Source organism: Pipistrellus kuhlii, unplaced genomic scaffold (genome assembly GCF_014108245.1).
Source record: "Pipistrellus kuhlii isolate mPipKuh1 unplaced genomic scaffold, mPipKuh1.p scaffold_m20_p_17, whole genome shotgun sequence".
Classification (NCBI taxonomy): Eukaryota; Metazoa; Chordata; class Mammalia; order Chiroptera; family Vespertilionidae; genus Pipistrellus; species Pipistrellus kuhlii.
In genome coordinates, this window is record NW_023425482.1 from 26,857,809 (window position 1) to 26,878,149 (window position 20,341).

At 54.2% G+C, this 20,341-nt stretch overlaps 2 protein-coding genes across 4 annotated transcripts in view; both read right to left on the minus strand.

Moving 5' to 3' along the window:
• Positions 1–318, minus strand: part of NLRC5 (NLR family CARD domain containing 5) — a 65,298-nt gene extending 64,980 nt beyond the window's left edge. The window contains exon 1 of the mRNA XM_045582841.1: positions 213–318. The gene's annotated coding sequence lies outside the window, so the exon portion shown is untranslated. The remainder of the gene's footprint in view (positions 1–212) is intronic.
• Positions 319–8,298: 7,980 nt separating this feature from the next.
• On the minus strand, positions 8,299–18,975 carry HERPUD1 (homocysteine inducible ER protein with ubiquitin like domain 1). Of its 3 annotated transcripts, none has more exons than XM_036440574.2 (8): positions 18,720–18,972; positions 14,702–14,779; positions 14,540–14,611; positions 13,116–13,246; positions 11,582–11,704; positions 10,474–10,821; positions 10,025–10,130; positions 8,299–9,053 (listed from the first exon to the last, which is right to left on the minus strand). In XM_036440574.2, exons 1-8 carry the CDS (start codon positions 18,858–18,860, stop codon positions 8,889–8,891), a joined length of 1,164 nt encoding a protein of 387 aa, XP_036296467.1. In that variant the 5' UTR covers positions 18,861–18,972; the 3' UTR covers positions 8,299–8,888. The 3 variants fall into 3 exon arrangements, with proteins under 3 accessions (XP_036296467.1, XP_036296466.1, XP_036296468.1); XM_036440573.2 differs by having other exon boundaries at positions 14,540–14,614; XM_036440575.2 differs by lacking the exon at positions 8,299–9,053 and having other exon boundaries at positions 10,051–10,130; positions 10,628–10,821; positions 14,540–14,614; positions 18,720–18,975.
• Positions 18,976–20,341: the final 1,366 nt, after the last annotated feature.

The following is a 20,341-nucleotide window of genomic DNA, read 5'->3' on the forward strand; positions in this document are numbered from 1 at the left end:
CCCGCGGCAGCCACGGCGCCCCATCTGCCTGTCCGGCCACCAGCCCGTCCGCCCAGTCCACCCTGCCATCCACCCGATGGACACCAGGACCTCCCGCTCCAGAGCCCCTGGCATCCCCGCATCGCCGCACCCCCGCTCTGCTCGACACTCGCACCCGAACCCGCAGCCCCAGCCCGCGCGCACTCGCCCTCCTCGCCCTCCGCGCTCCTCACCTCCGCGCTCCGCGCCCTGAGCACCCTCCGCGCCCCGCGCCCTGCGCTCCGATAGAAACTGAAACCGGGCGCCAGGAGGCTCCAGCCCAGCCGCGGGCCCGGCCGCTGCTCGGAAATCACGTGGTTTCTGGGTGCCAGCCCCGCTGGGTGGGGGTGCGGGCGCCCCGGCGCGGGCTGGGCGCGGGCCAGCGCGCCTTCTCTCGCCCGGAGCGCCCTCGCGTTTGGCAACTTTTGCGGGACCCGGACCGCGAGGGCCCCCAGAGGCCCGGGGCGCAGGCCGCTTTCCTGAGTGCGGAACGGAGGCAGGGGAGGGTTCACGTGTTGGGGGGAGACACAGGATAGGGCGGTGGGGGCAGCTAGAAGGGTAAGAACCAGGAATTATGCTGCTAACCGCGGTGGCTCTGCTCTGAGTGGAGGAAGCGCATGCTAGCCTGGCTGAGGGTTGCTGGCGGAGGACGTGGGAGCCAACCCCTGGCCTGGGGTCCCTCCTCCTTTTCCCAGAACTGCCTTTCCACGGGGAAGGATTTGCAACCTTGTGGCTGAGGCGGTCTGATCCCTGAGGTGCCCCAATGGACGACCCCCCCACCTCCGCCTGCATTGCCTGTGACCTGTGACCGTGATACCTGCCTGCTGTCCATGCCCGGATTCCTCCTTTCCCATGGAATCTCTGCCTTCTGCCCAGAATAAGCACCTGCCCCTTAGGCGGGGTGGGGAGGGTAAGAACAGATTTTTATGGATGACCTGCTGCTCTCCCATGCTGCCGGAATAAACGTTCACATAAGAACTCAATCTTGTCAAAACCGGTTTGGCTCAATGGATAGAGCATCGTCCTGCAGATGGAAAGGTCCTGGGTTCAATTCCGGCCAGGGGCATGCGCCTTGGTTGTGGACACATCCCCAGTGTGGGGTGTGCAAGAGGCAGCTGATTGGTGTTTCTCTCTCATCGATGTTTCTCTCTATCCCTCTCTCTTCCTCTCTGTAAAAAATCAATAATTTTTTTTTTTTTTTTAAAGACTCAATCTTGTCTCTGCTGAATTGTCATAAGCAGTGGCAGGCAGCCGGATGGTGGGTTGTCGGGTGTCAGACTCACCTGGGTGCGCCTGCATGGGGACATGGGCTGATTCCACTCTCCCTGCCTCCTCAGGAGGGAGGGGACCAGATGGGACAGGAGGGGACCGGATGGGACAGGAAGGGACCGGATGGGACAGGGAGGAGATGCTGGCTGTGCAGGAGGAGGGACTGAGAACCCTTCCTGTCCTGGGTGCTCTCTACAGAGAAAGGGGGGGATAGCGATGGATCTTGATGATGGAATTCTTGGCCCTCTCACCGGTGCTAAACATGCTCTACAGATTCATCTCATCTAATCCTCAGACGAACCCTGAAAAGGCAGGTGCAAGCATCACCCTGCTTTGCAGATGTGTACACGGAGGCCCAGAGAGGAGAACGGTGAAGGAACCTGCCCAAGTCACACCAGGGAACAAGCGGAGGAGGAGGAGGCCCTAAGTCCTGGCGGGAAGGAGCCGCCTGTCCCTGCCCACAGCCTGTGCCCGACATCGGAGGTGCCAGGGAGCGGCCTGCTGAGCCACCCACCCGCTCGGGCCTCTGTGGCACATCCCTGTCCCCGGGGCGTAGGATCAGCTTCTCCTCGGAAGAGGAGGCCTGGATGGCAGCCACCATGGTACCCCGGGCGCTGCTCAAAGCACAAAGCATCCCTCTCCTCCCCTCTCCCCTCTCCCCTCTCCTTTACTCCCCTCTCCTGCTTAGTGGGAAGCAATGGGTGCCCAGGGGGCCTGCGGTCATGTCTAGACGGTGGTCCTCTGAAACCCCGGGAAGTCCCCAGCACCTGTGGCTTTGGGGTCACGGGACACTTTCTCTTCTGGGTTCTGTTTACCCACAGCCCCAACAACCGCCTCCTGGTGGTTAAGGGCAGTGTCCACTAGACTTTCCCAGTTGCTCACTTCCTCCCCCTCCAAAGCGGAACCAGCACAGGACGCCATCCGCCATCCGCCATCTGGGCCAGTTGGGTTTATCGGCGCCTTGACATCCGGGAGACCAATCATGTGGGGTGGGCGCTACCCTACGTGTGGGCCCTCGACCAGCAGCATCGCCCCTCCCGGGAGGTAACTTGGTTCGAAGGTCTGGGTGGGTCTGGTTCTGACGCACGCCCGGGTTCGAGGCCTCCGGTTCTAGGGAGCTTCCAGGTGGCCTCCTGAGTGTGAGTTTGGAGTTATACATGCACTTCCCTGCCCACCCGCCCGTTTTCTTCCCGGCTCCGGGCCCAGCAGTGGTCTGTAGCCTCTTGTTTGGCGAGTGGTGTCCACCTCTGCCCATCAGACGCTACGCTGTATGAAGTCAGAAACCAGAGTCCCCGCCCAGGCTCAGCCCCTAAGCGTTCTTCCCGGCCCAGGACACACCCTCCCGGCTCTCTCCCTGCCCCTGCCAGCAGCCTCCTGCGCACACAGCTGTCTTGGTGAGCAGGCTCCTAAACGTGTTTACGGCTACGGCCAGGCTCAGAGCAAGAAGGGAGGGCCCAAGGAGCCAGGAACAAGGGGGCTCCTGGAAGCCAGGGGCGAGGGGACCAAGCAGGACATCCTGGAGGGGGTCACAGGTGTTTCTTAGGTCCCCTGAGCTTTTTTTTTTTTTTTTTTTTTTCCTCTGAGCTTTTTGGATTCCTAGATACCGAAAAGGAAGCCAACGGAAGAATCCAAAAATTTCAGAGCATTTTAAAAGGCTAAATGCAACATGCTATCCTGGATCCTGCCCCCCTCCCCCGAACCCCCCCCCCCCCCAAAAAAAAAGTCAGTGGAAAACTGGTGACATTTAAACACAGTTTGGAGTTTGGTTAAGAGCACAGGAGTGTAATCTCTCCGTTATGACAAGTGAACCGTGATTCGAGAGTCGCAGATTTTTTTCTTTATGCGTTTCTCTGTTTCCCTTGCATTACGTTTGCCTCTGGTTTTCACGATTAAGAAATATTGACATGTCTCAGTGGCTGAGCATTGACCTATGAACCAGGAGGTTGAGGTTCGAGTCCCGGTCAGGGCACAGGCATGGGCTGTGGGCTCCATGCCCAGTGCAGGACATGCAGGAGGCAGCTGATCAATGCTTCTCTCTCATCACTGATGCTTCTAATCCTCTCTCCCTCTTCCTTCCTCTCTGAAGTCAATTTAAAAAATATATATTTTTTAAAAAACATGAGCCACAAAAAGTTGCCTGGCTGGCGTGGGCTGAGAAATGATATCCTCACAGAAGACCGGACGGTGACAGCACAGTGGGACAGGACATCTGAGGCTCTGGAGGCTGTGGCCAGGTCCTTGGGTCCAGAGGGTGAGAATGTCATGGGAAAGCTGTGGAGGGGGAGGGGGGGGCATGGGATGGGGTGACCCATGGCCAGGACAGGGACCCGTCAGAGTGGTGGCCACTGCCCCGGAGATTGGAGGGACGAAGCCAGCTCAGAATTGTCAGGGCGGGGAGGGGGAAGAGGAAGCAGCCGGGGCCGCTCTGAGGCTGGAGCCCCGGGCCCCGCCCTGCCATCCTCTCCCTGTGACCTGGGCATGACGCCTGCCCCCTCCGGCCTTGGTTTCTCTGCTGGGCCACTGAAGCGACCCCTGGCCCTGCTCACCGCCCAGGGTCTGTGAGGATGCCTCCTGAGCTTGTGGTGCCTTCCTCATCCGCACCATGGGGACAATAACGGTGCCTACCTGGTAGCCTGGTTCTGAAGATTCAATAAGAGGAGGCTTAGGTCAGGGCCTGCTGCCTGGCCGACCTCCACTGGGCGGCGCTGTGGCTTCTAGGTGAGGCTGTTCCTGCAGCGATGCTTCTGCCCTGGGCGAGGGGCAGGTGCAGCCCAGATGGCATAGGCTGGGCTCCGCCTTAGGAAGCAGAATGTTTCCCAGATAATCTCAAGGGACAGGGAGGGCTCTTGATCAAAGAGACGCACAGGGCTGTGGTCTGAGATCTCGTTGGAGGGGTGGGGAAGGGAAGCTTGCCCTGAGGAGGAATCAGATGGGGGAAGGGAGAGGGAAATATTCTGGGCATGTGCAAAGGCCCTTTAGAAGGAGCGTGGCCAGCACAGGAAATGGGCGGGCTGCAGGGGCGGGCAGGGTGACCTGAGGTGGCCTGGGCCCGTCAGCCTAACCTCCTGTTTGCAGACAGCTGGGACGGGCTCCAGCCATGAAGCCAGCGGCTGCTTTGCAACACGAGGCTTCACCTGGTGCACAGCTGAGCTCTCACAAAAGGAAGGACCGTGCTAGACGCTGGGGCAGGAGGGGGAACCCAGAGCCTGGGCTGTAAGCACAGCGACCCAGAGAGACGAGGCCAGGATGTGGGTTCAGACCACCGTCTGAGGGAGGGAAAGATGTGAGGGGAGGCGACGGGTTAAAATATCGCCCCTCCGTTAGAAGGAGACGACACTTTACCCGCCCCAGGAAGCCACAGGAGCGTGGGGCTGGGGCGGGGCCGCTAGAAAGAAAACCCCAGCAGGTGCACATGCAGCTCTGCCGGCTGTGCCGTCCTGCCCGCTGGCACAGGTCGTCCTGGGCCGAGAGATGAACCTAACACCCCCCTTTCTTTCCCTCTCCCCCAAACGTGTGCGTGATGCAACCCGTGGGGCTCCTGGCCTAAGAGCAAAACCACTCTAAACAGACGGAAGGAACCCAGGAAGCCGAGTCTGTCCACAGCAAAACGGAACTCCACTGACCAGGAGCTTGCAAGTAACCAAATATCACAACCCACACCAGAGACCATCCACCACGTGAGAGACCCAACAACCAACCAATGAGAGGGCAAGGCCCCCAAAGAACAGCCTGGTAGGAACAACAGAGGGCACAGAGCACAGAGCAGGGGCATCATGGGGGCATCAGCGCTGCCACCTACTGGCCGCCTTTCCGGGTGTAAATGGCAGAGCTTCGGTGGTCGCAGGGTGGTCATGAGCACAGGTCCTGGGCGTGGCCTTGGCCAGGGAGGCGGGGACTTGCGAGGAGAACCGGAAGTACCACGCGCAGTCTGGGCCAGAGGAGGGGAGGAAGGAGTGTCTGCGGACTTCCTGTGGATGAAGTGAGCCCGGAGAAAGCCGGATGCGGCCTGGACCCCTCTGCTGCCCTGTCCCCCGCGGCCTGCCGGGCCGGGCCGAGGAGCCAGCTTCCAGAAGACGAAGAGGATCCTTGGAAAGCATCCAGGCCGGAGTTCAGATGGGGAGACGGAGGGAGAGCTGCACTCAGAACTAGAGGCTCCGCCCAGCTGGCCTTTCATCCATTCGGCAGATACTTCCTGAGTGCCTGCCATGTCCCAGCCACTATGTGGGGTGAACCAGACAGACAGATGTGGTGCCAACCCTCACAGGCTTATCTCCCGGGAAAGGCATCAGTCAGACATCTGGTGCCCTCGCTTCCTCCCTGCCCTGGCTGCTTGCCTGCTCCACACCTGCAGGGGGCATCAAAGGGGGCACAGAGATGTGTACTTACACACCCTCCCCTTGGAGATAGGGGGCAGTCAGGGGCATCCGTTTACACTGTGCCTGAGTCACAGGCTGCAGAGTCCCCACCACCACCACAAGAGGGCAGCCTTGGCCTCCAGGCAGTGCCCCGCACGTGTGGCCCAGGCCAGCCAGGAGCTCTGCCAGCTCTGGGCTCCCTCACCCCCACAAACATGCCAGATTGAGCCTCCTTTGGTGCCCGCAGAACCCTCTGCCAGCAGGGCCTTCCCTCGCTGCTGAGACCAATGCCGGGAGTCTGGCCTCCCTGCTGTGTATTGATCTGAAAGTCAACGGAGGAGTTGATTTCAGAGTCCATAGACTGATGATCAAAGCTCAACGTGCAGAGTCAAGGATCCATGATGAGACAGAATACTCATTGATTGGCCGCCTCCTGCACGCCCCCTACTGGGGATGGAGCCCACAACCCGGGCATGTGCCCTGACCAGGAATCGAACTATGACCTCCTGGTTCATAGGCCGACGCTCAACCACTGAGCCACGCCGGCCCAGCAGATCGACCACCCAGTCATCTGTCTCAGCCAACCACCAAGCAGTGTTCCATCCATTTCTAACTCCGCACGCTCAGTCCATCACCCCAGAACCTCTGTTCCCAGGGCCTGTACCAACACGTCCAGCCTGATCCAACTTTCCATCCTTCCACCGGTATCCCACACCCTCATATCCATTCCCACGCACCCCCCACCCCCTGACTTGTCTGTATGAACTTGAAAAACCACGTGGCTTTTTTGGTGTCCCTGTATGGTACAACTCCTCACACCTCACCCTTTAGGCCCGCTGGGACTCCAGTCAGGTTATAGGACTAGAGACAAAGAGGGGTGGGGCGGGAGTAGGCCGTGAGAAGAATTAGTGTCTGAGGTAGGTACCGGGGGAGCCCGTTGCGGTTCTGCACACACAGGGTCCGACAGCTGCCTTAGAAACGTGTGTCAGGCGGCTACTAGGATACAGACTCCTGGAAGCTCCCCTGTCAGGCAGCGGACAGGTGTGGCTTCTCGCCTCGCTTGTGGCTACAGACAGAATATTTATCTCCATTGTTATTACGTAGCATGTCATTCTAACGAGTACCTGCTTGCTGCTTAGAATGGCGGGGGAGGATCTGCTAGTCACTGACTGCGTTTTCCCAGGGCCCTTCACAGACGGGAGGCTGCGGCCCAGCCTCACGCCCCCTGAATCCAGGCCCATCACGCAGAGTAAAGGCCCAGAAGACACAGGGAAGGAGCCTATGAATTTGGCCGAACCTGAGGCTTCCAAATGTACGTGACCATGAGCTCATTCTGGGGAGCGTTTCCTCTGTAGAACTAGATTACCAGGAAAACCAACCAACATCTTGGGCACGGCAAGCTTAATGAGCTGCTACATTGGCCTGAGCTGAAATCTGGGCATTTTTTGTTAATTCTTAGCTTATTTAATAATGAAGATCCAGCCCTGAGAGGGCAGCTCAGTTGGTTAGAGCCGCCATGGTCGGCAAACTGCAGCTCACAAGCCACATGCAGCTCTTTTGGCCCCTTGAGTGTAGCTTTTCCACAAAATACCATGGCCTATTTTAAAGAAGTGGTGTGAGAAGTTAAAAAAAAAAAAAAAAAAGTGGCTCTCAAAAGAAATGTCAATCGTTGTACTGGTGATATTTGGCTCTGTGGACTAATGAGTTTGCCAACCACTGGGTTAGAGCATCGTCCTGTGCCCTGGAAGGTTGCTGGTTCGATTCCTGGTCAGGGCACATACCCTGGTTGTGGGTTTGAGCCCTGGTCAGAGTATACAGGCAATCCAGTCCGTGTTTCTCTCCCTCTCTTGTTCAATAAGTAAAAAAAAAATACATATTTTTAAAAAATATCTTTACCTATGAAAAATAATGAAGATGGAAACCAATCATTTTCTAAGTATTAATAGAACATGGTGGTTATTATACTACATTTGCATTTCTGCGGCGTCCACCACCTGTCAGCTGGCTTCAGCCTTAATAGTTGTCTGGTTCCCCCTGTCCTGGTGGGGCTCGGGCCAATCTGAACACTAGTCAGCTGTTCTCGGAAGCTCCCTCCTGAACTATTTTGGGTCCATGGAATCTGGAGTTTAATCCTCACAACCTGACACCACAGGGAGAGGCCCCACTCCTTTGGCAAGAAGAGATGGGTGCCACCGTGGTCTCGGGTTCCAGGCCCCTCACAAAATGCCGATACCCCCTCCTTGGAAATGAATTACTTCTTCATCCAAGTCTTAAAAAGGGGCTTGGGACGGTATGAGACATGGAGATGTGTTTTTGCTAAGGGAAGGAAGCCATTTTGTCCTGATCATTCTGAGGGGGCGAGAGGAGAGCGTGTACTACAGAACTAGCAAGAGGGGAAGATACCGAATGCCACCACCTGAGGTCTGGGGAATGAAACTTTGATGGGTTACTACGTAAGTCCAGGAATGTGGGCAAGCACAAGTATATTCTTAGTAAATTAAGACCTTCATGACCTTACTTTATCATTTTTCATCAGTGCCAACTGTGCTTTTATAAAAAGAAGCAAAACATTCAGGTTACTTAAAAAATCAGCATCTCAACTGTTGACCATCCAGTGGCCCGGGCACGGAGTAAACTGCTGAGACTCTCTGCCAGGATCAGTCATAGCAAAACTTTATTGAACAGAAAACCCGGCAAAGGTCTCCACCTCTGCACTGTTGCCCGTGGTCTGAAGGAAAGCAATGCATTGAAAAAGCAATTATACAGAAGTCTCTCCTAGAAAAGTCCTGCTAAAACATGTCTAGCAATTCATTGATTATATAAAGTAGTACACTTAGTGTAATTTAAACATTCCAACAGGAATCAAATCGCACCAGCAGAACCATTTCTGCCTCTATGACATCTATGTACAAACACACATGCAGACACACATATCTAGAAAAGGTCCTCAGGCATGAACATGCGACGCTAACGCCCTCTATGTACAGTGCCTAGAAACTACATACAATAGGTAGTAAAGCTCTTCAGAATAAAGACATAAGAAGCCTTGGGCATGTTTTGTTCATCAATTTGTATCATGGCTTCACGTCTTACTTTCGGCTTTTGCTTGATCACAAAAGCATATCCTCCTCCGTGCTGGCTCTCTACCAATTCTGTGCCGGTCGGTGACCAGGTGAGGACATGCAGTTGGAGTCCATGGTCTAGTCCCTGCCTGCCCGGGCCACCAGCAGCCAGCGGCAAACCGCCTCAGTTTGCTATGGCCGGGGGGCCTTCGGGAAGGAGGGAGGCAAAGAAAGTCTTGAAGACCAGCCACGCCGTGCTCATGAAGGAAGGGCTGGCGTGCTCGCCAACCACCGCGCTCCTGTCCGGAGGGAGGCGATTGGGGTTTTCCATCTCAGCCTCAGGGGCTTCCTGTTGGTAATGAAACAGCGAGAAAGCAGTTAGGACCTGCTCCACACCGGACCATGCTGGGCAGAGGCAGAGGTAACCCCTGGCCCCTGGCGCCGTACGGGAAGCGCCAGGCGGGCAGGGCCCGGGAACGATGTTCTGGCAGGCTTGTTCTCCGGTTTCCATGGCACAGCCGAGCTGGTGACATTCTCATCGTTTCGGATATTCTCGGCAGCAAGTACCAAAACAGGTAATAGCAACTAGATCTCCCACCACTGCTAACCCAGTGATCAGGTCACCCCTCATTAAATATGGACAGCCTCATGCAGTGAGTCCAAAGAATTGAAATGGAAACCCAGGGTTCTAAAAGCAGATAGTAGGGAGCCAATTTATATAATTTAAAACTATCCTTTAGGAGTAGGCATTAAAATGCCTTATAAAAGTTCTATTTGTGTGCTATTTTTCAGGAAATCCATTCTGTGAGATGCTTATGCTTTTTATCCTTAATTAACTATCCATTAGCTGTTCCCATGACCTAACACATGGTTGCAGACCACTGAACACTCAAAATAGTGAACTTAAAAAAATTATTTAAATATGCCAAAATGCAAATTGCCATATGACAAAAATACCTGATAGATGCTGTGACAAGTTTAATGTTTTCAAAATAGCTACTGTCAAGAATAAATAGGAGCCCGGCCGGCATGGCTCAGTGGTTGAGCATCAACCTATGAACCAGGAAGTCTTGGTTCAATTCTAGTCAAGGGCACATGCCCAGGTTGCAGGCTGGATTCCCAGTGTGGGGCCTGCAGGAGGCAGCCAATCGATGATTCTCTCTCAGCATTGTTGTTCTCTCTCTTTCCCTCCTTTTCTGGTAGAAATCTTGAGCTATGGAGCCTAATGAAGTGGTAAACCAGGACACGGGATGTTTAAGGGCTGAGGGTCTGGGCGTCTGCACCCCACATCACGCTCGCCGGCTCGCGGAAGCTCCGTACCTGCAAGTTATTGTTGGGGTCCTGGTTTACAGCTCCCGGAAGAGGACCGTCATCCGGGAAGTGCTGAACGGGCCTCTGTCTAAACGGAAACCACCCAACGTGGTGCCTTCAGAGGAACACAGAAAAGCCCATCTCAGTCAAGAGCACAGTGAGGTTTACTCAGCAACAGAAGGGGCTCCTCAGCGGGTAAGGTCCTCCTCTCTGCCCTCCTCTAACCAGAGCGGCACCCCAGTTGGAAGCTGCAAAGACCTTCTATCCCACCATCTCACTCTATCCCACCATCTCCCAGGCTCTCACTGGCCTGTCAGGTTCTTAAAGGGGCGGCACGTTTATTCACCAATTTACACTCTCAACATCAACAGCACTTGGCACCCAGGACGTGCTCAGTAAGTGCTGGAGTACAGTGTGATTTGTACCGAGGGGGGAAAGGAAGGTGATTGTGTGCTTACAGGTACATAACCACGGTGGCCCCCATGACCATGAGGAATCTGCTCAGGGAGGAGTAGAAGTAGAGGATGCTGAGGAACACGGAAAACGTGGCTGCTGAATAGGTCCAGTCCAACCAATCGCGATTTATCTCATCTTCTTCCACGATAGGGCCACCCTGCGCATTCATCCGTAGGTTTTGATTGGCCCCGGGATTAACCACCACTTGAGGAGCAGCGTTCTGGTTGGCTGGCTGGTTTTCGGCCGGAAACTGGTTGTGAATAGGGGCGGGAGCAGGTGCGGAGACCACGGGTATCTCTTGGGCACTTGGTGAGGGAACGAACGTCCCGGATGCAGCAGTGGCCGCTAAGCTGCAATAGAAGCGACAGAGGCAGGCACTGTTGAGAGCAAAGCACCATGACATCTGTGGTCGTCACCTTATTTACGCAGGGGGTTTCCTGTGAAGAACTATGAGGAGGTACTTACAAACTTCATTTTTTTCTTTAACGTAGAGAACTTTTCTTTTTCAAAAAGTGTTTTTTGAGAGAGAGAGAGAGAAAGAGAGAGAGAGAGAGAGAAGAAGGGAGGGAGGGAAGAAGGGAGGGAAGGAGGGAGGGAAGGAGGGAGGGAGGGAAGAAGGGAAGGGAGAAGGATACAGAGATAGAAACATCGATGAGAGAGAAACTACAGGGGATTGAACTCACAACCTGGGTATGTGCCCAGACCAGGAATCAAACAGGTTCCAAGGTCAATCCTCAACCACTGAGCCCTCCTGCCTGGGCAGCGAAGAACGTCTTTACCAACAATCCTATCTACACATGCCTTTTCCACTCCTAAGAGCAGCAACAAGACATTTCGTCTGGACTGAAGCAGCCAGGCCACTTTAAGAGTGTGGTGCAGTAACCAATTAAGTTCTCACAAAGCTTTAAAGACACAGATTGAAAAGGAAGGAGCGTACGTGAAGTCAGGAAAGCATGTATCAGACACTAGCACCCCTACGTCAGGGCACTGATACACAAGTGAGCTAGCAGTAATCACTCACACTGTACCTACCCACAGAACCACAGGGCTCTGCACGGTGACCGTCCCCCCGCCCCGGCCCCGGCCCCGTGCACCCCGGGAGGGACTCACTACTGCATGTAGTACTGCCGCGCGTAGATCTGCTGGAACCAGGAGAGCTGCAGCCACCCGTAGGTCGTGTAGCCGGAGAAGCCAGGCCCCAGGCCCTGGAACGCCGGCTGGGCAGCTTCGGGCCTAGGAAAGACGGTTTAAATGCCCATTTTGAGTTGGTTTAGGACAAATGAGTAAAAACTGAGTTTAAACGACGATCAGAAATTCAAACAAGAGAGACTGAAGAGTGGGCGTTACGACAGTTACTCGGCGGGGACTGTAAGCAGCACAGAAAGCACTGATGACATGCAGGTCCCTGCAGGGTCCAGACCCCCCAGCACGGGTTCTCACTGCGCCATCTCTGTCGCACTCATACAGCTGCCCCGTCCTACGCCGTGGGCTCCCACTCCCACTCAGGACTTGCCGAGTCTCACTGCGGGTCTCACCCCCGTTCTCCTTTAGGAAGCAGCTCCGAGGAACACATTCCTCCCCAAGCCTCCCCTGAAGGAAACTCCCTCTCCCAGCCCCTCCCCCCCCTCCTCTAGGTCCCGTAAGTGCGGGGCCAGGATGCGTGTGTGTGGCATCACCATGCTTGCTCACTGGCCACTTGTGCCCTGGGCAGGCTGCTGGGCAGTTATCTGGCTGGATCCCCAACAGCCTTGTGGGAAGGCAGCTCTCCCATTTCACGGGGAAGCCCAGAGGGCAGCTCAGGGGAGACAAGGTTGATTTGCACGGGTCACTGAGCTAATACAGAGTGGGGCTGGATTCGAGAGCAGTTTGTTTGACACCAAACACACTCATTTCCCATCATGCAACACGTCTGACACTGCCTAGGTCAGGGCATGGGGGTCACCAGTGGCTTTGTGAGCTGCACACAGTGACCTCCACAAGATGGAAACGAATGGAATTGTGGGAGTCCAGGAGTTGGTTACATGCTCATCTCCCTCATCTCCATTGGGTGAACTCATCTCTTAAAGCTATATGAATCGGCTGCTCAGTAAATAGCTGAATGCACTCACCGAGTTTAATCACCGTGACATTCACGGCTGTCAGGTACGGGCCTCAGGACTCAAGTTGCACAGCCCAAATGAGGGAAGCAGTTTTAAGTGTTTCTATCCAATAAGGAATGCAACTCACACGTGACTGCCTCTTTGAACCTAATTCCATACCCAGCGTGTTTGAAAGCGGTATTGCAATACAAGCAGCCTCGGTGCGACTCATTTAAAGCACTGTCCTCCCACATTGAGGTCAGCACATGCCTAGCACAGCCATGTGGGAGGGGCGTTGCCTTTTGATACATACTTCTCCCCGTTTCATATGGAGGTGACTTAGTACAAATAAGTGAGAACTGAGCTTACATGACAAAGAGAGAAAGTTAATTCTGTGCAGTGAGGAAGTTAATTCATCAAAGATCTTTCTAGTGGAACGCTTATAAAGCAGCACTCTGCCCCTTTTAAAGTTCTGTAAGCAGACAGGGTAAACACACCTTATCCTTAAATGGATGCAAACGGCCCGCTCATGCTGCATAAACCCAGCTCTTTCCTGTAACACTCACCTCGAGATGCTCTCCCATCCAGAGGGAGGAAGGGTCCGAAAAGGATCCCTGGGCCGCACACCATCACCTGAGGAATCCCCAGGATACTGTCCCTGAGCGGGGCCCGCGGGCTGCTCTGTGGATTCAGCAACCTGGGTGAGGGCAACGTGACCATGAGACAAAGCACCTGATGCAACCGGCTGAAACCAAGCTGACAGAATGATTTCACTGGGAGTGGCTTATGTCCCCTACCTGACCTCTGAACGTAACAAAATTAAATAGATCAACGTTATTTAAAAAATATCCTGAAATTCGTTTAACACAATTTCAAAATATAGATATATGTGTGACTATAATTACACACACACACACACACAGAGTGGCCAGATTATTTTAATCTCAGAACGCATTATATATATATATATATATATATATATATATATATATATATACACACACACACACATATTTAATTAGAGGCCTGGTACATGAATTCGTGAATGGGTGGGGTCCTGCCAGCCTGGTCAGAGGGATGGGACATGGGCAATTGGCCGGCCTGCCTGCTGGTCAAATTTCTGGTAGAGGGGACAATTTGCATATTAGCCTTTTATTATATAGGATATACACTGAGTAGCCATATTATTATGTGTTCAGAGATCATAATAATCTAGTCACTCAGTGTGTGTGTGTGTGTGTGTGTGTGTGTGTATATGTGTGTATTTCACTGATATGGGTAACTATTTTACAGTTTCATTAAAATCTTCCAATAAAGTTATCATTGGTGAGAAAGCTTCCTGGCAATGCACTGTATCTCTATGGCTACATTTACTAAACCAAGAAATTAATTTAGCCAACATAATTTATAAATACCGCCCAGCCAGCAACCAAAGGAGAGAATTTCCTTTGCTATGTTCAGCTGTTTCAGGAAATGGCGATATAATACCGATTTAGAGTGTGTCACTGCATGTATGAATACACACTGTGAAGTGAAACATAAATAATTTTGACTGTCAAATGTGTCTTTAAAGATCATTTGATAGAAACTGGCCTCCATCTATCCAACTAATTAATCACAATGAAATTTTCCAAAGAAAGTGTATTCATTTTACTCTATGAAATTAACAGTTCCTTAGAAGACACGCATGTGCCCGTCAATGAAAACCCAGGCAGAGAGCCTCGTTAGTTTCAGCGATCTGCACCTGCAGCCTCTGCGGTCCCATCACATCCCAGAGGACAGTGGCTGGAACGCCTCTTCCCCGCCACCACAATAACGGCACTGGCGGCAAACTCACTTTATTAATAACTGTCTAATTCCTAAGGCTCACCCGGGACGAAACAAAATATGACGATAAAAAGACCATAAAATCTCTCTGAAGAGTTTTACCCAATGTCCATTCTTCCTCCCGTCAGAGTCAGAAGGACACAGGGGACCCACTGAGACCTACCTTTGCGCCGGTTTCGGGCATTTTGGACGGACTTTTCACATTGCACACCAGGTGCAAAACGTGCCGGATTTCCTGCTAAAAAAGTATGGAGGCACTTTAGCATCCGAACTCCACCTGGCAAGAACATCAAATCACTCCCAAGTTAATATATAAGCGATGTACCTTTGGCAGCAAGTCCCTGAGATACTGGTTGTCCAACAGCAGCTTCCCGGAATAAATTAACCTCTGGTCCTCCGGACGCTGAGCATGCAAAGAAAGACAACGGAGTCAGCCTTTAACCCCAAGTTCCCCCACAAGTACAATACACAGCTTCGTATACATAATGTATTTATTTATTTATTGATTGATTGATTGATTTCAGAGAGGAAGGGAGAGGGGGAGAGAGAGAGACATCAATGTTAAGAATCATTGATCGGCTGCCTCTAGCACGTCCCCTACTGGAGATCGAGCCCACAACCCAGGCAGGTGCCCTTTGCCGGAATTGAACCTGGGACCCTTCAGTCCAAAGACTGACGCTCTATCCACTGAGCCAAACCAGCTAGGGCCACACATGTAATTTAAATATGCATTTCTTCCCCACACATCATAGCACATTTCTTCAGAGGCCCCATATACAAAACTTTTACTAAGAAAGTGCTTTAAGTTTAAACTGGTCTCTAACATAAATAAATTTAGGATGGCAAATGATCTCCAGTCCACAAAACCAACAGCAACCTACTTAACTCGGGAAAACTGCTTTCTGCCGCTAGAAACACACGTTTGATCTGGGGCTCCCGTAGCAGCTTACTTCAAAACATGTGCTTAATTTCAGAGAAAACTCAACGTGCTCCCAAAGCTGGCCCCCACCAAACCCACCCAGCATGGTCCCAAAAGAACAGGAAGCAACTCAACTCAAGAGACATCTCCGGATGCACAAATGCAGTCACAGAGGAGATGGCGTGTGGGTAACATTTCTATCGGGTCTAGTAATAATTAATGTCGTTTTTAACATTCGTTTAAAATCTTGCTTGGCGTTGACTTGTATTGACATAACCTTCAAACACGTGGTATCTACAGAACGTGTGAAGTGCAATTAACAAGTTTTGCTTGAAAAAGTTTGTGTTTGGTTTGGTTTTTGTTGCAAAACTAGGGCTAAGAAGATGGCGGATGAAGAGCATATTCGGCACTGCATGCTTACGAGTTCCAATTAGGAAGAAAAGCAAGTGAGGCTGCAAAAAACATCTGTAGTGCTCTTGGTCAAGATGCAGTTAGCGCCAGAAAATGGCAGCGTTGGTTTGAGAAATTTCGCGAGGGAAATTTTTCGTTAGATGACAAGAGTGGTCGAGGCCGTGTGTCCAATTTTGATCAAGAAGCTCTTCAAGCTCTTTTGGTGCAAAATCCTCAAATTACCCAACAAGAGCTTGCGACAACTTTAAATTGTTCACAAAAAACAATTTCCAATCAATTGTGTGTACTTGGCAAAGTCCAAAAGTTTGGAAAATGGGTTCCTCATGAGTTGACCGACAACAACCGTAATCAAAGAGTCACAATTTGCAGTTCGCTCCTCTCTCGTCAAAACCTTTTGCCGTTTTTAGAGCAAATTGTTACTGGAGATGAAGAATAGGTGCTGTATGTTAATTTGAAAAGGCGGCCTCAATGGTTGGACAAAAATGAGGCTCCGCAGCCCACGCCAAAACCTGACTTGCATGCGAAAAAAGTGATGTTGTGTGTTTGGTGGAATTTTAAAGGAATTCTTCATTATGAACTTTTACCATCTAACCAAACCATTACAAGTGCAGTGTATAGTGCCCAATTGGAAAGGTTAGCCCAAGCTTTAAGAGAAAAAGAACCCGCGCTGATTAATCGGAAGGGCGTAATTCTTCACCACGATAACGCACGACCGCATACTGGAAGAATCACTGCTGAAAAACTGCGCCAGTTGGAATGGGAAGTTCTCCCTCAACCTGCATATTCTCCTAATATTGCCCTTCCGATTACCATTTGTTTCGTTCTTTGCAAAACTTTCTTCTTGGAAAAAAATGTAATAATGAAGAATGCCTCAAAAATGCATTGACCAAATTTTTTGCATCAAAATCACAAGAATTTTACAGCAGAGGGATTAAAATGCTTCCTGAGCGTTGGGCACAAGTAGTAGAAAACAACGGCAACTATTGTTGATTAAATTTTGTTGTATTGTTTAAATAAATTCGATTTAAAAAAGTATTAGAAAACGACATTAATTATTACTAGACCTAATATAACAACCTGTTATAGAAAAGTCTGAAATGGACTTGTCGCAGGTCACTTCCTCCTCGACAGGTCACTGCCATCCCCACTATCCATTCCAGTGACTGAAGACCACGGGACTCCTCCACGCTTCCTACAAATCACACCTTTAAAACCTTTCAGAATTGTCCTTAGAAATAATGGCCTCAAACGCCAGTCAGTACACTGGCGATGGCCAATCTGTCAACCTAACTTGGCCAGAGAGACCTATTACGCAAGACTTGGACTAGAACTCTTTGCGCCGAGTAGCATGAGATGGTAAGTCAAGTGGTTTAAGACAAACAAAACAATAACCGCATCCAGCCGGATTTTTACAAACTGTGCAACAAAAACAAAAACAAGTACAGAGACTGCGACACTGGATGCCGTGTTCACCGCCGCCGCGCCGAGTGGCTCTGTCAGCCGCGATGCACGGGGCTGTAAAACGCTGTGCAGAGGTGGGTCTGCGACCCACAGCCGCCTGCCACTCCAATCACTTCCCCCGCTAAAGGCCTACATTGCCGCTCTGTATTTTTTACTGAGGAGGCTGATTAAACAATTAAACATGTTATGCCAACAACCATTACAAAGTTAAGGCTTCACACCTTGGAAAACAAACGGGCCCTCTCCAGCTCTGTTTTAAACCCACACGTACGCATCCGGGAGACTTTTAATTTGCACCTCCTGGGTCTTGGGGCTTCACAGGAGTGATACTCCCGGCCCAGCAGGCCCTCAGGACCGCTCTTCCCCCCACACACACACCGCCTGGCACCGAATGACCCCACTGGAGGCTGCACCTGCTTCCCCCACCTGGGTCCCCAGCGGCCATTGGCTCAGCAACTCCGCCTCTTGGTGAAACCCAGGAGCCCCCCGGGGGGGGGGGGGTGCATGCAAACAAACAGGCAAATTTCAAGAGAACAAAAGTGAGAAAACTCACTTCCACGTTACACAGTGGGCACATACGGAAGGAAAACCACCTCCCGCGTGAGCCTGCACACTCACTGCCACTCCACGGAGATCCGACGGGGCGGTCCCGGCCGCCTCCCGCCCCATGGCCTCTCCCTTGGCCGGGAACCACACCCGTGGGCGGCCGGGGACGCTGCTGCCTCTTACATAACGTCAGGGCGGAAAGTAAATACTGTCCAGGGCACGGCCTCCGTCCGTCACGCGGGAGCGGGAGGGCGGGGACAGGGCGGCACTGACAGACGTGTCCACCAAAACAAAGCCAGGAAGTCCCGGTCACTGAGGAACCCGAGCCCGTCCAACCGGGCCCTCCGGGAGCCTCCTTCCGCCTGGCGCCCCGCTCCTCCTCCCGGGACCCCGCCGGGGCCGGAGGAGCGGAGCGTGCAGGGCGGGGCCGGCAGGCCAGGTCCGGCCCCGGGTGTGGGTCCCCCTGTGCACATACACCCGCCTCTCCGGCCCCTGCCTCCCCTCCCCGCCCGGAGACCCCGGCCACACTCTTTAAACTCCTTCTGCAACTTGTTTCCTCATTTCCATCCGGGGATTGGAGGGAGGGGGAGGGGAGAGGGGAGGGAAACTGAGGCTTGAAGGGTGATCGGCCTCACCCAAGGTCAGGCTGCGGGTCCCGCGGCTCGGTTCGGGCCAGGAGCCACATCTGGGGGGGGCGGGGGTCCGGGGAGGGGGACCGGGGACGCGGAGGAGACGGACAGGGCCAGGCAGCCCGCCGGGAAGGCGGGGCGATGGCGGCCGGGGACCAGGAAGTGACAGCCGCCGGCCGGGCCGGGCTGGGCCGGGCGGGGAGAGGGGGTCCCCCGGAGGCGGGGCTGGGAGGGGAGACCCCGGCCCCGGGGGAGGTGGCGGGGTGGGCACCCGGGATCGGGGGAGCCTGGAGAAGGGAGACGCAGGAGGGGAGGGGAGGCGGACGGGGCACCCCGGGGCGGGAGGGGGCGGACGGGGGCTGGGACGGGGCGCTCACCGGGCGCTCGGGGTAGACGCGGCTCAGGTGCGCCTTGAGGCGGCCCACGCTCCAGCCGCGGTCGCCGCTCAGCTCCAGGTCGCGGTGGCGCTGGTTGGGGCTCTTCACCAGCAGCGTGACGGGCTCGGGCTCGGCCTCCATGTCGGCTGCGCGCCGCGGGGCTCCTCGGGGTGCCGGGCGGGCAGGCGGCGTCCCGGCCGCCCGCGAAACTCCGCCGCAACGACCGTCCGCGTCTCCGGGGCGCGCGCGCCCCCGCCTCCGGCCCCTTTTATAGGCTCCGCGCGCCGGGCTCCGCGCTCGGGGGCCGTGTGTGGCCGCCGCCGGTTGGCTGAGGCCGAGGCCGCGGCCCCGACGTGGACCAATCGCAGGCAGGCCCCGCGGGCAGGGGGCGGGCCGAGCTCGGTGTGGGGCGCGGCTGATGCAACCCGCCGCGGTGGCGTCACCCGGCGTCCGGGCTGCGGCCCGGGGGCCGGGGTTCGGGGGCCATGTCGGGGTGCGCTCTGTCCCGGGGACACTGGGGGGTCGCTCCCTACCTCCGGGGGTGCCCACGGCGCCGTAGTGGGGAGGGAGGGTCAGCCCTGTCCACCCTGGCTGGGCAGCCTCTGCAGATTGTGTGCTCACAAAGCGGCACCCCGCCCTTCTGGACCCCGAGCGTCTCCAGGCCCTTCTCCCTGGAGGGACGGCAGGCCCTGCACCCCGAACCACAGGGTGGGCATCCCCACATCTCCCCCGTTTGGCGAGCCCACCCAGAAGGGCGCCCCCCGTTAGAAGGGCAAGGAAGAAGCAGGACGGTCCTTCCTGGGTGGAGGCATCAGATCCCAAGTGGCCAGTCCCCATGTGGCCACGGCCCTGACCCAAGTTACCCCTGGAGGGTGGGCCATCGCCCTGGGAATGGCAAGCAGGCCCCACGCAGCTTGCACCTGGAGACGCTGGGAGAGGGACCCACGTGACAGGCAGCTGACAGGTGCTGTTTTGGAAATTGGGGCTGAGACCCGGAGGGCAGAGTCCTCAAGTTTTCTAACAGGTGACCGCCAAGGCCGCTCTCAGGCACCCCTCCCTGCTTCCCAACTGCAGGGAAAAGGCCTTGAAAACAACACTGACATTGTGCCGGCCCCATCCCTGCTCCAGGCCCGTTGGGACATGTGTTTTTCCAGGTGTGTCATGTGGCCGAAAGGGGCCACTCACTAAACCTTGGGAGACCTGCCTGGCGGCCTTAGACACTCAGAGACCTCGAGTAACCACCCGGGACCGCCAGAAATGAAAACTTTTGTTGTGGTCGGTCCTCACCTGCAGATATATTTTCCATTGGTTTTCAGACAGACATGGAAGGGAAGGGGAGAGACAAACCTCCATGGGAGAGAGACACATGGATTAATTGCCTCCCCCTCGCCTCCCAGTCAGGGCCAGGGATTGAGCCTGCAACCCAAGTACATTGCCCAGAATCGAACCCTGGACCCTTCAATCCGCCAGCTGACGTTCCAACCACTGAGCAACACCGCTCCGGCTGAAATGAACACTCTTTATAACCAAAGGCTAAAGGTGGGGAGTCATGTCTTAGGGCCGTATTTTTTCCTATCAGAGGTTCAACCTTTTCCTTAACCTGTAACGCTCTGCCATCAACA

Coding starts and splice junctions, on each gene's coding strand:
- HERPUD1 (XM_036440573.2), bottom strand. CDS start 18,860: ATGGAGGCCGAGCCCGAGCCCGTCACGCTGCTGGTGAAGAGCCCCAAC. Junction 13,247..14,539: donor TGCCCGAAACCGGCGCAAAG/GTAGGTCTCAGT, acceptor GCCCTCACCCAG/GTTGCTGAATCCACAGAGCA. Junction 10,822..11,581: donor CGGCAGTACTACATGCAGTA/GTGAGTCCCTCC, acceptor CTTCTATTGCAG/CTTAGCGGCCACTGCTGCAT.